The sequence below is a fragment of the Acanthochromis polyacanthus genome, chromosome 10 (assembly GCF_021347895.1).
Source record: "Acanthochromis polyacanthus isolate Apoly-LR-REF ecotype Palm Island chromosome 10, KAUST_Apoly_ChrSc, whole genome shotgun sequence".
Classification (NCBI taxonomy): domain Eukaryota; kingdom Metazoa; phylum Chordata; class Actinopteri; family Pomacentridae; genus Acanthochromis; species Acanthochromis polyacanthus.
The window spans coordinates 12,330,722-12,347,806 of NC_067122.1; the positions used below are offsets into that span (position 1 = coordinate 12,330,722).

The 17,085-nt window shown below is 39.0% G+C and overlaps 1 protein-coding gene across 1 annotated transcript; it reads left to right on the forward strand.

Annotated features, from left to right (window-relative positions):
- Positions 1-1,918: 1,918 nt before the first annotated feature.
- On the forward strand, positions 1,919-16,878 carry smyd5 (SMYD family member 5). The gene is made up of 13 exons (XM_022199393.2): positions 1,919-2,050; positions 2,829-2,937; positions 4,058-4,197; positions 6,347-6,468; positions 8,112-8,181; positions 9,810-9,914; positions 10,167-10,229; positions 13,881-13,951; positions 14,064-14,170; positions 14,388-14,444; positions 14,548-14,642; positions 15,924-15,994; positions 16,463-16,878. The coding sequence occupies exons 1-13, from the start codon at positions 1,958-1,960 to the stop codon at positions 16,611-16,613; spliced, it is 1,254 nt and encodes a 417-aa protein (XP_022055085.2). The 5' UTR covers positions 1,919-1,957; the 3' UTR covers positions 16,614-16,878.
- Positions 16,879-17,085: the final 207 nt, after the last annotated feature.

A 17,085-nucleotide genomic window follows, 5' to 3' on the forward strand; every position in this document is an offset into this window, starting at 1 on the left:
AATATTTTGCAAATGATGATTGTGTTATTTGTCTATTCATGCAGTTGTGTGCATTTCAGTTTTATTTCAGCTCACTAAAACAGCTTTAATGTTCATTTTACCTGTGAAAACAGGTCCGTGTATATTTTGGTAATTGGATTTTCCGTTCTAAAGCAGGTATTGAAAAACAAAAAATGAGTGGTTATTTGATTTTCGTTTTCAAAGGCAAAAATTAAAATTGAAATACAAGGCATTTTTCCTTTTCACGATCAAAAAGGGATATATGAATTTTTAAAAAATGCTTTGATTTTCATTTTTTATTTACGATAACAAAAATAAAATAAGTAAGAGACAGAAACGGAAAAAAAGGTCCGTTTTTTCGTTTTCTGAAACCGGAAGTGGTCATCAGCAAGGGTGGAGCCAAACAGAGTACGGTGCATAGACTGTAAATAAATGTGGGGTTTTTTTTGTTAGTTTTCATGGTCAAAATGAAAGATCAAGTGGCTGATCTTAAAATAAATCAATATCGATTTTTTTATTTATTAAGTTTTGCGACGCAAGGGGGCGTGGTAACCTGATTGACAGTTTGTCTGGAATGACCATAGACTGTATATATATATATATATATATATATATATATATACACTTTTTGTGGCATCCGCAGCGGTGCCACAAAAAGTGTCACTGCGGCAGTGGCATTAACCGTGGCATCCGGCGCGGTGCCACAAAAAGTGTCACTGCTTGCTGCCAGTGCCACAAATCGGACCTGCTGTCTCTCACGAAAGTTGCATATGAAGTGCATTAAAAGCGGTACCGATAAGAAAATAAACATTTAGCCTACTTACCAAACTTTCAGTGTCTGCTGGTAGAGTGGAGTTGTTATATGTTTAAGTACCATAACTTGAGAAATAACGTAGCTGTTGTCTTGAAATTGTGCAAGCTCACTCATATAAATATCTGATATTCAGTGTTACAGCACTGCTTTGATGGAATAATACAAAACAGTTATGTGATGGTGCAAATTTGGTCAAAAGTTTTTAATGTCTTTTTCTATTCCAATATTCTACTAACCATAAACCTTTTATTTTTCTCCTTTAAAGGCTCTTTTTCTCCCTGTGCTTGGCACTGGAAGAAGCTTAGAAATGTAATGTGGTGCCAGTCAGAGGCGTACTTTATAAGAAACAAAATGTTAAAATGAGGGCTTGGTGAGCAGCACTTGCAGGTAGAAGATCCCCAGTATGTGTCCTGGCCTTTCCATGATCTTTCTACATAGAGTTTGCATGTTCTCCCTGTGCAAGCACGTTTTTTCTCTGGGTACTCCGGCTTCATCCCACAGTCCAAAACATGCTGAGGTTAATTAGTAACTCTAAATTGTCTGTAGGGTGAGTGTGATTGTTTGTCTCTACATGTAGTCCCGTGATAGGTTGGTGACCTGTCCAGGGTGTCCCCTGCCTTCACCCTAAGCCAGCTGGGACAGACTCAAGGACTCCTGCGACCCTAGTGAGGATTAAGCAGTGTAATGCATGGTTTGATGTTAAAATTACCTTTTTTACATTTATGGTCATTATTTGAACAGACATTGAGCAGGTATGATGGTGTAACTGCTCTGAAAGCAGTTATATAATATCTTTAGTGACATAAAAGAAAAATCATGGGTTTCCAGCTAATAGTGCTTTGAATAATGGCACTGTAAGCAATCACATGTAAATGTCAGACATGTTGTTTTTGATTTATTTATTGGGATCTGATTTATTTTATTAGAACCTTGTTGGAAAATAGCTAGACTGTAAGAAACACTGTGTTGGGAAGGTTGGCAGCATTACTTCCTGGTGTTATGATCTGTCAAACTGAAGAGGTTCTGCTATGAATCTCGCAGCAGTGAGCTGCAGTTCAGCCCTCCACCGACAGAGGTCGCTGCTTCCCGTCCGGCGCATAAAGCTCAGGTTCGGGGTTCAGAAGTGAAAGGTCGTGTGGAAACATGGCGGCTCCCGTGGATGACATGTTTTCCTTCTGCGTGGATCCTGGTAAAGTTGCCGGCAGCGTGGAGGTCCGATTTATCGACAGCATCAAGGTGAGAGCGGATCTGGTTTGTCTGAATAAAACAGGTTTAGACTAATGTGGGGTTTAATGCGGCTTTAAAGCAGCAACTGTGATCATCGCTGCAGGTTCAGCTCACAGACAGACAGACCTGACTCTAAGTTGGCTCCTGTTTGTGAGTTTAGTTGAACTAAATGTTGTTTTTTCTGCTTCTTTACTGAGACACGTTTCATGGATTATTACAGACATCCAACTAGACACTGCTCAACATAGCTTAAATTTCCCTTGGGATTAATAAAGTATCTACAGTATCTACCTATCTATCTATCCTCCAGCTAACAGAAATAATTCTATTAAAGATAAATCACACTAGGAATCAGTATTAGTCACAAGATGAGATAAAGCTGTATTAATCTCGAAGGTAATTCTTGTGCCATATGTTACTCAGAGAACAAACTGACTTAAGAAGAGACTAATAAACATGATACACTTCGAAAAAATATAAACACTGGCGATGTGTTTAGACAGTAAAATAGTATTACAAATGATAATAAAATAAGTTGTGATATATATTAAAAAGCAATCTGGATTTGTTTTGGTTGTATTGTGTATTTATTTTCTCTTTATGATACTGTGACACGTCTGAAACAAACCGAATGAATGATTATTGCACAGAAAAACTGAAATGTTGCACATTAAACCCACTTAATGTATCTGAAAAACGAAATAACATTAATAAAGTTAATGTTCAGATTTTAAGTCACTTGATGTGCGGTGAGTATAACGATAACGGTTTGTTATTCATGTTCCAGGGTAAGGGTCTCTTTGCCAAAAAGAGCATCAAGAAGGGAGACTCCATCTTCGTTGAGCGTCCTCTCGTCGCTGCCCAGTTCCTGTGGAATGCTTTGTACAAATATAAAGGTGAGACATCAGGTATAAATGCAACACAGTTGTTAAGTTTTGCTGCAGAAGTTTAGGCTCACATGTTGCCTTAGAGGAAAGGATCGCTGCAAATCAATACAAAGTCGCTTGGAGTAACCGCCTTTATCCTGTCATGAAACATTTATTACGCTGTATACTTGCATTTCGTTTTCTGAGAAAATGCCCATTTTGCATTTATGATTCTGCAGTTTCTCCATACACTACGGTCACTTAGAAATGTCTTTATTTTTGAAAGAAAAGTGGGTTTTCTTTTGTCAATGAAGATAACATTAAATTAACCAGAAATCCAGTACAGACATTGTTAATGTGGTAAATGTCTATTCTAGCTGGAAACGGCTGATTTTTAATGGAATATCTCCATAGGGGTACAGAGGAACATTTCCAGCAACCATCACTCCTGTGTTCTAATGCTACATTGTGTTAGCTAATGGTGTTGAAAGGCTCATTGATGATTAGAAAACCCTTGTGCAGTTATGGAAAACATGAAATTACCTGAGTGACTCCAAACTTTTGAATGGTAGTGTATGTTTATATTTTTTGAACATATTTTTCTACTTATATTTATCTCTACATTTTGTACTTTTTACATTTGTAAGACTTTGAATGGGAGCAACTGTAACATAAGCAATTTCCCCTCTGGGATCGATAAAGTATGTCTGATTCTAGTGGTCCCAGTTCACAGGGCATGAGTGGAATGAAAATGCTTCCAATATGAATAAAAGGTGTTCCGTCATTCCCGTGGATTTGCTGAAAATTTGAGAGTGACACTCTTCTTTTAGCACATGGTAGCCCAACACCTTACTAAAACAATTCATGTCAAATTTTCCTTTAATTTGTCACCTGTCTCTTCATACAAACAGCATCTCGACATGAACATTTTATATTTTGATGAAATACCATTACCTTGTGGAAATCTGTTTGACTTGATCTGGACAGAACAGTCAAATTAAATTCACTTTTTCTTAATTTCCAAAAGCAGTAAAATGAGAAACTTCCAGTGGTGTGAATATTTTTTTTCTAGTCACTATACATCTGAAACTGATCTTTAAGACATGCAGTTTTGCTTCACCGCTGCCTGTCTGTTCTGCTGCTTTCACAGCCTGTGAGTTCTGCTTACGTGCTCTGGAGACTGCAGAGGAGAATGCGAGGAGACTCAGCGGCAACCCTGGACTCAGCCTTCCTCACCCGGAGCTCTGTCGTGTCCGACCAGAGCTGCACCAGGCCTGTCCTCAGTGCCAGGTGGGTCTCCACTGTTGATGATCGCTGAGGGCCTAGAATTTTTTTAAAAATGTCATTTTTCTCATCATGAAAAGAGAAAAAGTGGTCAGACTGATGCGTTGATTTTGAGCCTGCAGACGTCTCTAGGTGTACTTTACTATAATATAATACAGGGATATTGTACATGTATAGGATAGTACAGATGAAATGTACATAAATACTATAGTACATGAGTATTCAACTAAAGCCTAAAATCATGGTAACCCCACATGTATTTAGTTTGGGATGCAGAAGTCTAATAAATATGTTCCTTTGTTTGGTTCATTTGTATTACAGAGAATATTCATTCAGTAATTTTAGTTTCACTGTGATTTGGCCACAAATAAAAGTGATTTCCTTCATTATGAAACAGTGTCAGACCTACATGCACTTCAATACGATATCTTGTATTGAATACATGAAGTTTGATAGTTTTATTGTGCAGCTGTCAGTTACAAATAATCAGCTGCATTGATCTGTAAAATAAATGTATTAATGCACATTTAGCTGTTTTCTACCGACATTCCTGTCTTACATAATTTCCAGCTTTTTACCGTCGTGGATTTTTATGTCCTTCTGTGTTCTCCATTAAAACAACCTGTTCACCATCGGTTCATTTTGTGCCGAAAACGAGTCAAATGATGCGTTACATGCTCCTGTTTGTGTGGACAAGTTTGAAGCAGAAAATTTGAGTTCAAGAAAGTTAAAAACCACCTTCATACCCGTTAACGCTGACTGAGGTTTTTGTCGAGCCGAGTTACACACAGAAAGCCTGACTGTGTTAAACTGGCTTCCTAGTTCAGTGCTCTAATCTGTTAAATCCCGTAAACACGAGAAATGCTCCGGTTAATTTATTGATTATAAATTAATCTGAACTGAACTCAGACTGCGGTCCACTAGTTGGTGATGTGGGGTTTAGTTTGTGGTGGATTAAACGAAGCCTCGATTCAGAGAATTTTGCCTCGAGGAATTTTAGTAATCGAATTACTCGAATAACTTGAAGAATCATTTCAGCCCTAATTTCAACTGTACCAAAGTGAATTACACCAAATTTCAGGACTTTCTGCTTCGGGCTCCTGATGCTATACACTTATGAAGCTTATTCCTCTCTCATTATCACCTGCACCGTTTGCAGATTTATCAGCTCCACTTTTCCCAACAGATGATGATGTTCCAGGAATACTTTATGTTCTTTAACATTGTCAGAAATTGCTACAGTAAATTCCTTTTCTCTGGGAAAACGTTTACACTTTGCTAATGTTTCCAAAGGGAGACTTGGTTAAAATCAAAACAGTTAGAAAAGCATTGATTTCAAATATCCAGTCTGAGACAGATCTATACATAGAAATCCATCGTTTCTAGAAGTTTTTGCATTAATGCAAATTGAAGGAATAATAAACCATACTGATAATTTCCAGTGTTGTTCGGTGCAGACTTGTAGTTTCCTATCTCTTACGGCTGTGGCCGTATTTGTTTTTTTTTTTTTGTTGTAGTTTCGAACTGTTTTATTGTCTGGGAGTGGGTGCTCTGTGGATTCTGTGTAAATCTTTGTGTGCAGGAGGCGTGGTTGGCGGACAATGCTGATTGGCTGGCTGTCATTTCAAATCCTGGCGGCCGGCAGTGATGGAGGAGCCACTTTGACAGCAGCACCCTTTGTGTGTCTCCCCAGCCTCCAAATATTTGAATTCGATTAGAGTAGCGGAGTTTTGTTGTTTGGTTTAGTAGGTTTTTTTTTTTGCTTATTGTGTATGTTTTTGGATTGGATATTTTCTTTTGTTTGAGAGCAAGAAATGCCTCTTTAGTTTGTATCCGTCTTTTGTTGGTTTTGAATGAACAGCCCATGCAGTGGCCTCTTTAAGTTGTAGTTATATTGCAAAATAAATTCTGGTAATTTTTTAGAACTTGTTAGACTGTTGTTTCTTTTGGGGACTGGGGAAATATTCGGGGTTATTTTTTCTTCTTTTTTTTTTTTTATTTTATGTTGTGCACCCTACCCCCTAGACAGGGGCATAACACTATCAGTGCTGCATGCTGGGAGGCCGGCTTGTCCTCCCGCTTGCAACGATTCACACATTTTTAAAAAATCATTTTCATTGTATTTTCATTGCTGTGAATCCTTCTCCCTGGGCAGGTGATATACTGCAGCAGCGAGTGTCGGCAGGCTGCAGCGGATCAGTACCATCGGGCTCTGTGTCTGGGACCATCTCAGGAAGACCCAGACCATCCAATCAACAAGCTCAAAGATGCTTGGAGGTGAAGGAGGATTTTATAGACGCACACAGCCCTCCCAGTTAACGGCATGGATTTTCATGCAAAAAATTACTGTGAAAACTTTTAAGTTTTAAGTTCCAAGCGCTTTTTTTATTTATGAGAAGTTTGGCCCTCAGAGCTGAAGTGAATCATTTTAATGATTCCTCTTAAGCCTCACCAGTTAGTTATTTTTCACTGGATTGGGTTGAAAATTCTACCAAACATACATTAGATCCTGATTATAATATGTTACTCAGTAATTGCAGCTGAATGTTTGACAGTAATCGAATTATAACATTTAATTATCCTGAATTTACCTGAAGGATGAATCTCTAATTTTCAAAAATTAGTATCTTCAGTAGTGTTTATTTTCTTGTAAGTAAATTTAGATTGTGTGTCCGGCATTAATACAGCTCTGTGATCTGTGGAAGTTATTTGGTCCTGCTTTAGGAAGTATATATTTAAAACGCCGTTCGTGTTTCAAGGACAGATCAATTTAAACTTCAAGGATGTTCTATTGCTCCTTCACCATTTAATATTTTTGGAAAATGGAGAACTTTTCATCATTTTACTGGCTGTAATCTTACATTTAGTTGTTATTTCAACGGTAGGTATTTGTACATCCTTGATACTTAGATAAAAGTGTGAAATCCAATCCAAAACATAAATTCTACTTTTACAGCACTTCTTCATTTCTAGTTTTGTTGCCAACATTTTTTGTTGAACTGTTGGAGTAATCTTTCATTTTTCTCTCTATATATTTTTTACCATCACCCACTATCAGTAATAGACATGAAGCAGAATGTTATCTTTTTTGACATCAGCAACAACTGACAGTGAAGAAGCTTTGTGAAGGTCGACTTTAGGGCCGAGTCGTTGTTTTGGATGCGAGTGTCAGTCGCACAAACACACAGAAAAACTTGAAATCAACAAAGTATAAATAACTACCTATGAAATAACACCACTGAATGTGATATTACAGTCAAAGGTGTAAAAAATGTGTGATTTAAAAAGAAAAAAAACAGTTTTCTGTGTTTTTCAATGAATAATTAACCCTGTTTAATAATGAATTAAAAAAGGTTTCAAATAGTCCCTCTTTGGAAAACATACAGTGAAAATACATTAAAAGCTGTCAGTTCTGAGCTACGTGTAGCAAGAGCTAAGGCTGTTTTTTTTGTTATTTAATCCAAGACCAGATAACTTCAGAACGAGAAAGAACGACATCAATAAAACACAGAATCAAAATCTGTCTGCAAGGAAGTGAAAACCTGTGAAAATATACATTTTTGAAAGCCAGAGATTCTTCCTTCAGGTAGAGAATTTATTCATTTGATTGCTGTAAAACATTCAGCTGCTACTTGGAAACTATCCTCAGGCTTCAGTGAAAATTTCAGTCCAGTGAAAAAAACAAGCGAAGTGGTGAGAAATGATGAAATTTAGCTCTGAGGGCCAAACTTCAAAAAACCATAAATAAAATATCTGCATCGGAACAAGGTCCCATGAACTAAACAGAAGGTTTCACAGGATTTTCTTCTATAAAATCTATGACGCCGAGTGGGAAGGTTGTGTGAGCTGACGTGGAATAAGCCAGATGTTTTCACCTTCTTGTCAGATTTTTGTTTCAGGTTTTTATTGTGTTGTTTCAGGAGTATGCATTATCCTCCAGAGACCTCCAGCATCATGCTCATGGCCAGAATGGTAGCTTTGGTCAAACAGGTGAGTCTCTGATCACTCGTAGCTCCGAAACGTATCGGATTAAAAGAAATAAAATCCTCCTGTGTGTGCTAATCCTGTAGATATTAATGTGAACAATCTTGATAAAAATGAGAAACTCTTTGCCACATGAAAGGACAAAACATGCTGCATACAACGAGATCTATTAAATGCAATATTGTTTGTAAAAAAGAAAAATAAGTTTTATTTGATTTTTTTCTTCATTGCTGTTTTTTTTGTACAAAGATTTAAGAAGCTGACACCAGTATGTACAAGATTTTTACCAAAAAAATAGAGGGCTTCTCATGCCACTGACATTTTTTTCAACCTCTACAAAGTATGTTGTTTTCATACTGCTATGCTCATCAACTCTAGAAAGTAGTTTGTTGGAAAAGTGTATTTTCCAAGTGCTTGCTCACTACTTGCTCCATAGTTTAGTTTTTTTTTTAACCATGCTTCATTTATTTTCCTCGTAAGTCTGTTTTTATATCCTGTTAACCTGCAGTTTCAATGACTAATTTTAAATTAATTTCTCACGAGACAAAATGAAATGAGTTTGATGAAATATCACAATTTTCCACACAGAACCACATTTCACATATGATGTGTTCAAGGACCACCGGAAAGCTGAAAGTTTGATGATTTCTCTCTGTTTCTATGTCAAAAAGTGTCATTTATTCCTTTATTTAAGACACATTCAGGCTGCTTTGGGATTTAGAGGGTTAAACTTAGCTTGAAATGAACTTTGTCCTGACTGGTATGGATGCTGTAAACAATGAAGTTTTATAAGGTCACAGGCTGATGAGAACTTCAGTGACAGTAAACACATCAGAATCAGACATCTACTGATTTTACAGACTTTTATGACAACAAACCAAATTTGGGATTCACATGTTTCAAACTTAAAAAATTAGAATTGATACAAATGAAAGTGTTGTTTCCTCTCAAAGGATGCTGGTTACTCGTGAAGATAACTGGTTTAAATGGGTTCTCTTTCTTTTTAACCCTCCTGTTGTCTTCATTTACAGACACCAAAAAATATTGTTTCCTTATCTGAAAAAAATCTGAAGATTCAGCAAAAAATTCCCTAAATTTCTGAAAATTTGCAAAACCTTCAGGAAGAAAATTCGACTAATTGCTTAAAATTTTCCTTTTAAAAGTTTTTTTTTAAATCCCCCAAATTCGACAAGAAAATTCTTGTAAATATTTTCAAAAAATGTGTAAAAAATCTTCCAAAAAATCATATATGTCAGTAAAACTTCTAATATTTTCTTTAAGAATATTTACAAAAAATCAACCAAAATCCAACGAGTTTCACTCGATTTTGGTTGATTTTTTTTTGTATATATTCTTAAAATTCTTTTTAACATTTCTTTTTTTCCACCGAGAAATGTTCAAAAATTTCCCAAAAATGTTGAGAGTGTGGACATCAGAAGTTTCACTGTGAAAATACATATTTTTTTTTTCCTCACATTTTTAACTTTAAAACAGGACAACAGAAGGGTTAAAACATTCATTATTCTTTACAATATGCAGTGAAACATGAGCTGTGTGTGTTCAAGAAATGCTGCACTCCGACAATAAGACACACTGTAATAACCAAATGCCACGGTGTTGTTGATGTTGTCCAGGCCAAAGATAAAGCGCACTGGCAGAAGCTGTTTTCTCACTTCTGCAGCCGGGCGGCCAACGAGGAAGAGGAGATCGCACACAAGCTTCTGGGAGAGCAGTTCAGAGTGAGTTACCTTCATGTTGTTCCTGCTGCAGATACGAAGTTGTTGAGGTGCAAAATGTAGAAAGCCCGTCAGTTCAAAGACGATATCGTGCTCATGTGGCGATCGCAGCTCCTCACAGCTCAGTAAGCAAAGCATGTCAGCGTTACTTTCCCCTGAGAGAGTCCCACTTCCCACTGTGGCCACCTATGCTTGTGATGTACGCTTTCTGTCACATACGGAGTGACATTTATTTATTTCCCGTTGGTTTTACAGGGGCAGTTGGCCTTGTTACACAGCCTTTTCAGAGCAGCACTTTATGACGACCATCTCAGCAGGGTGAGTTAAACATTCAGTGTTTCTTCACGTTTTCAAGCTTGTAATTCACATTTATTCAGCTCGTTTTCACCAGAAATGCCGCACGCAGCTGCCAAAACGCGCTTGTTTCTCAGGACGCTTAATTACTGCAGCTCAGAGGTGAACTTTGAACTGACAGTTGTGATTTTTATTTGGCCTTCTCTGCCTCCTAAATGCTGTCCTGCTTGCTGCATCACTTTCTGTATAAATGTCAGGGTTCCTAAACATGTTCCCGTTGGTGTCCATCAATTCATGTGTCGCAGAGCTGCCATTTGCAAAGCACCGTTTCATATTGTGACAAGTTAGATTACAGCTGACGAGTTTAGTCATTATTTCATTTGGTGAGAATTTGGAAAAAACTAAATCTACAGATAATTTAGGGGATTCTGCAAGTAAAACACCAAATAATGTTTGCTCTGGGATTCTCAAATGTGCGTTTTACATCATTTTAAGCTAAAATCTCTGCAGTTTTGGATTGTTGCTTGGACAAATCAGTGGTGCCATCCTGGGCTCTGAAATTTTGTTTTGCGTTTTTCTAAACTTTTTATACAGTTTTCTATAATGCTTGTACAATTCCCCAGATATTAAGGTGAAGTTTTGTGTGATTAACCCTCCAAAAGCCAAGTGTGTAATAACTAATCACAATATTCCCATTTAAGAACATGCTGCCAGATGTTGTTTCTTTTCCACAGTGACTCAAACTATTCCACTCGCTCTCGTGTGCTCCAGTAGAAGGCAGCTGGACTTCTTTTTGGTTTTCTAGGATGTTTATCTTTTCGTCCAAGAGGCGTCATTAGTTCTAAATATTGTTGGGAGTTTGTCGTGCTCAGCTCACGACTCAAAGTGTGAATGGTGGTGAAACTGCCAGAAGAGGGATGTCAGGACTGTTCTATGTGCTTCATATGGGTGTTGTGCTTAAAAATATTCCTTAACTTCTGTCTCAAACCATCTGTCTTCTCTGCCCAGACATCACTGTCCTTAACGGAGCGTCTCTTCCCCTTCAGATGCAGGTGGACTGTTGGGTCTTGTGCTGATGAGCTGCTCTCTTGTGTTGAACTGTTGTTTAGTCTCCCCCGTATTCAGGTCTGTGGACTCCTTGCTGCATTAACTGGGAAAAATGCCCCTCTCAAAACAACACTAAAAAAAAAAAAAAGCTTATTTCAAGGAACTTTTACCTTGAAATAAGTGAACAAAATCTGCCAGTAGAACAAGTGGAAATGGCTTGGTAAGATTTCTTGAAATGAGGTATGATATTTAGAATATTGAGATCTTAAAGTTAGCTGTGAAAACTTATTTTAAGCCATATTTTACCAGGATTCTCAAGCTTAAGTCTCTTAAAATAAGCCAGACATGCAAAAAAAATAGAATTTTCCTTTCATGTGACCTCCTAATTTCAGATGTATTCAACTTATTTTGACTTTTCTTGTAAAATTCGACTCAAAACAAGATAATTTCTAGATTGTTTGACTAGACAGTTATTCTGAAAACAAGTCCACCCATCTTGCTGAAATGTCTCTTAAGTGAATTTATCTTAAATCAAGTGGGATGAGACATTTGGACTAAAAATAAGACAAATAGACTTGGTTGGATTTAGAGTTTTTGCAGTGTTGGACTGCACATACAGTGTTGCTCAGCCTGTGTTTGGTCGTTTTATTCTCAGACTCAACTAGTTTCTGTCTCAGAGTGGATCTGAAGTGCCTCAAGATGCTGTTTCTCAGAGACTCGTCATGATCAGTGTTGTGCCGCATGTTCTTGTAATCTTCTCTGCTGATGTTGTGGAGTTTTTTTTTCTCTCCAGATTTCTTCATGAATTCCCAATTAGGACACCCACAGGTTTCAAGAGCTTTCCTAACATGTCTTTGGTGCTTTTCTTTTCCCTCTCTTGGACATGCTGAGCCTGCTGCTTTAAAGTTTTGATCACACCAAGTGGGTGGCGGGAGTCAAACAGTAAATCTCTTTGTTAATGCTTTAATGTGCACAGCACAGTCCAAAAAAGGCCGTTTGTTTTTCCCGTCTGCTGTGAACTCGATGTTTTTATTCCCCGTTTTAACGTGCTCTATAAAGGCGTCTTCTTCTTGCGCTCTGAATTTGACCCAGGTGTCATCCACATATCTGACCCAGTGGATGGAAGTTTTTCCTGTGAAAGAGCTCAATGTTCTGCTTTTTACAAGGGAACAACACCATCCACTCGCTCAGAGATGCGGATGAAACATGGGTCAAAGTCTTAACCTGAGAAGTAGAAGCCTTCACAGAACGTTTTAAGTCAGTGGACGGCAACATTGACTTCAGAAAAGGACAATATCATGGAAAACAAGCTGCTCTTTATGGACTGTGTTGTGCACATAGAGGAGGACAGAAATCTCAACTCTGAAGTTTACTGGAAACCTACACACAAACCGATACCTGCTGTTCGACTCCCACCACCACCTGGAACATAAGCAGAGGGTCATTAGAACCGTCTAGCACTGGGTTGAGAATGCCCCTACTAACAGAAGAAAAGAAATGCAGCAGTTATACTGTGAGAACATATAAAACCAACTGGTCCTTTATGGAATCTGATTTTTAATTTATTTATTTTTAAAAAAAACGGGATAACGGGGTGGAATAATAGCAATAAATTAGATTAATTATGCACTTTTCATTTAGGCAAAATCTCAAAGTGCTAGGTTGAAGATATAAAAACAAAACAATCAGGTAAAATAACAATAAAAAATTGAAACTTCAGGGGCATGTTTAATTAAAAGCTTTGTTTTTTTTGTCTGTGGAGCTCTCAGGTGATGAGAGGCGAGGACCGGCTGAGTGGAAGGCTCTGTCTCACATGGTCCGGAGTTTGGTTCTGGGCAGGCGGAGGAGGTGACAGTTCTTGGTGTGAAGGTTTCTTTTCGATGATAGGTGACAGATGAGTTCTTTGAGGTATTCCGGAGCATTGCCATGAATGCATTGATAAATGAGAGGAGCGATTTTTGTCATGAATTCTGGAGGAGATGGGGAGCCAGAAGAGGGAATGTAGGATGGGTGTGATATGGTGTTGCTTCCACACTCTCATCAGGATCCTAATAGCAGCCTGGAGGAGAAAATTATCATCATGTTTGTAACCAGAGTGTCCAGGCAACTTAGAGGGATCTCCCTCTAACACAACACTTTGGTGCACTACAGGCCCAGTCTTAGGTCAGAATTGGTTTTCACACACTGAACATGCATATGCAGTCCAATTCAGCGAGGAGTGAACAGACCTGTACATTAAGGAGAAACAACTCAACATAGTCAAAACTCAGCTGTCCGCCTCCTTCTTAGGGATGAGGAGAACTCCTCTAAAGACAGTGACTCTAGAGAGAAGACAGATGGTTTAAGAGAAAGATGAAGGAAGCCTTCTATGTTAAACTGTAACAGCCATTTGTAATCAGATCAGGTAGTCTACAAACCACTTATCAGCCATATGTGATGTACAGCAGACATCCCTCTCCCTGGCAGGTTCACCCAGTTGGATCAGAGGTGAAGAATAAAAAAAGACCATCTGCTTTCTACTGGAGCAGACAAACAGAGCTTCTACCAGCTCAAGTGACACTAAAAGGGTTAAAATGAAACTGAAAATCTCCTCTTCTATGAATTAATGAAGGTATAATTGTATTGCAGTGGTTTGTTCCTGAAGGTTTCCGCTCTCTGTTTGCTCTGGTGGGAACAAACGGACAAGGCATTGGCACCAGGTAAACACCTGCCTCTGATCTTTACTTTAACCATCAACAGGCCCAACTCTGGACCTCAGTTTGGCTCAGATAGTTTTCTCTCTTTGTGAGTGTTTTCTCTCATCAATTTCAGCTCTTTGAGTCAGTGGGTTCATGCCTGTGATGCACTTGAGCTTCCTGCCCAGCAGAGGGAGCATTTGGACTCCTTTATTGACCAGCTGTACAAGGACATTGAAAAAGGTCATAGTTTTATCTCATTTTTGCAGTGTTTTTTTTTCCCCGAGTAAATTATTTTTGTCTGCACTGAGCAGATTTTCAGCGGTCGTATTGTTTGAGCGAGTGTTTATTATTGCATGTTTCAGTGTAGACCAGTGACAATGCTGTGATTATTATGTAATCTGTGTGCAGATCCCAGCAAAGGTCAGAAATGTGCATAATTTGTGCATTTTCTCTGCAGAAACGGGGGACTTTCTGAACTGTGAGGGCTCTGGACTGTTCATGCTTCAAAGCTCATGTAGGTGCAGATGATGTCTCTGCTGTAAGCACTCACTTTGGTTTAAAGTTGCTGCTATTCCAAAAGGCCATCCGATGACCTCTTTCTTCTCTGACCCCTTCAGGTAACCACAGCTGCATACCCAACGCAGAGGCGTCCTTCCCCGACAACAATTTCCTGCTTCACCTCAGTGCCCTAAATGACATCAACCCAGGAGAGGTCAGCTGACATGTCTGGGTTTAGAGTGATAAATTTTGGCCTGGGATAGACGGGACAGAACATCCCTCTCTAGCTTTGCATGCTCCCTTGTCAGACGGTATTAGAAGGCTGAGACTTCCAGGATTGGAGTGGGTTTGTCAAGCTGTCAGAAAGATTGAGAAGCCTTGCATCTGCGCGGCACAGTAATGTCACAGCAGCCGCGCTACTTTCAGCGTTCAAAGCTCTCCTTTGAACGCTGGCAAAGACAGAAGCGCTTTGTACAACATTTCACCAGTGGAGAGATGGAAGGACAGAGCAGCTTCCTGCACAACACAATAAGACATTTGGGGGAGAACATATTTCTTCCATTTGAAAAGCGGCAATACTCGAGCACTTTTCCGACACGTGGTATGTGAGATTTCTGGTTTCACTAGTCTGTCATTCAGTGTTGCTCACAGCCTCATTTGGACACAAACATAACAGTGAGAGTGGAGAGAGCAAAGGTACATACCAGACCCTACATCAGTGCACTGCTTTCAATTGAAGGGGTTAAAAGCAGAATGGTCTAACCCACAAAAAATCCAAATTTAGTTTTATATAATTTCTAATATTTTATGATCTATATTTTAGTGGCAAAGTGGTCTAACCCACAACCCAAATATGACATTACAGTGGCGCTTCTTGAAAACACAAAACTCTGAACCCATTTTTCTCCAAAACTGCAGAAAGTATGTTAGACCATTCTGCTTCCAAACCCTTCAGTTATTTTGGTGCATTCTTCATTTCATGCCTCATTGAGGACTTTGTTTTTTTTTTTTATAGACACCAACCTTACTAGGTCTGACCCAGTGACGTTTACCTTTAGCTTTCAACATGGCACAAGTCTGACCTGCATGTATGCGCATCAACAGATTCCAACGTGCTGAGGCAGGATTGCACTTTTACTGAGACTCTTTCCATCTCCATCATGGGTTTGTGTGAATGAAACTGATAACTCTGATTGACTGATGAAAACAGTGATGCTACATATCCCATGTCTGAAGTTGCAGCTAAGACTTGTACTGTACTGAAAAGATTTGCAAATGCTACTTATCCAGTAAGACTGCAACTTTTTCAGAGAAGTTACCATGGTGCTGATGCAGACATGAAGCCCACACACTCCCATGCTGTCAGATTAATAGATTAGAGTGCATTTCTGAAAAGGGCTGTCTGAAGGACTAAACTGCAACTTTCAAAGCTGAATACCTTCCTGTTATTGATGTTGGGATTCTTCAGCCGGCGTGTGTTTTCTTCAATTTTCAGGAGATCTGCATCAGTTATTTGGATTGCTGTCAGCGGGACAGAAGCCGACATAGCAGACACAAAATTCTGAGGTAAGCATCTGTAATCCTTTAGCTCATTCACTTGAACTGGGGGTCATACTGTTATGAATTGCATGCAGATCAATAAAAAGCCTTCAAGCAATAATGGGCAGTCTTGAGGCTATGACGCTGCAGGGTCTGATGACTACTCCTGTGTTCACGCTGCTCATTGATTAGCATGATGTCAGTCCATCTTTGAATTACACCCAAACACAGAGGGAGAGGGGCGAGGGGCTTCTTTTTACAAGACTCTGAGCCGCAGTTTTTGACGCATCCTGGGAGAATTCTCTGGAGCCCCACATCACACCAGCTGATTCAGAGTATTAATTACACCACAGACAAAGAATGCAGTTTTAAACAGTCCATTGCAGCTGCAGAAAAGCACCAGATTTTGTAACAGCAGAGATGCGGAATGCTCCTGATTAATTCAGCTCTTGTCAGAGATGCAACAATGTGACTGGTGGAACATTTTCTTCCCAGGGAGAACTACCTGTTTGTCTGCTCGTGTCCAAAGTGTGTCTCCCAGATGGATGAGCTAGATGTGACATCTGAGGAGGAAGAGGAAGAAGAAGGCGAGGCAGAAGGTGAAACAGAGGGGGACGAGATGGAAGATGAGATGACAGATGTCTGATGAAAGACTTGCCCATATTGTTCTCAGCCGTTCCCATCTCTGCCACCGCGCTTAACAACCACGAAGCCCAGAAGAATAAAGAGCAGTCCATGATCTGCCCAAACGTGTGGAGAAAAGCGTCCTATCAGCAACACATTTCACTCATTTGTTTGAAAAATCAGCTACAGAAAACCGATGGTGTGTGTGCCAGCATTAGGACAGTGACATGTTTTGGTTGTTTTGGCTCTCAGCACACTGAAGGTTTGAAATAAAACAAAGACTTTGATTTGAGTGCCAACTTTCCTGCAAGTGGGGAGTTAAAGGCCTGGGGGCTCTTTCTTCTTTTTCAAAACTCTTGGGGGGGTGTAAAATAGAAATTTCACCATTTTAAAACTCCATCAATTAATTTTTTTTTGCCTCAGGCTTAACAAACAGCCCTTACAACTATTCTGACGTGTTAGCAAACACATGCTTAATTGTACATCTAGATGTA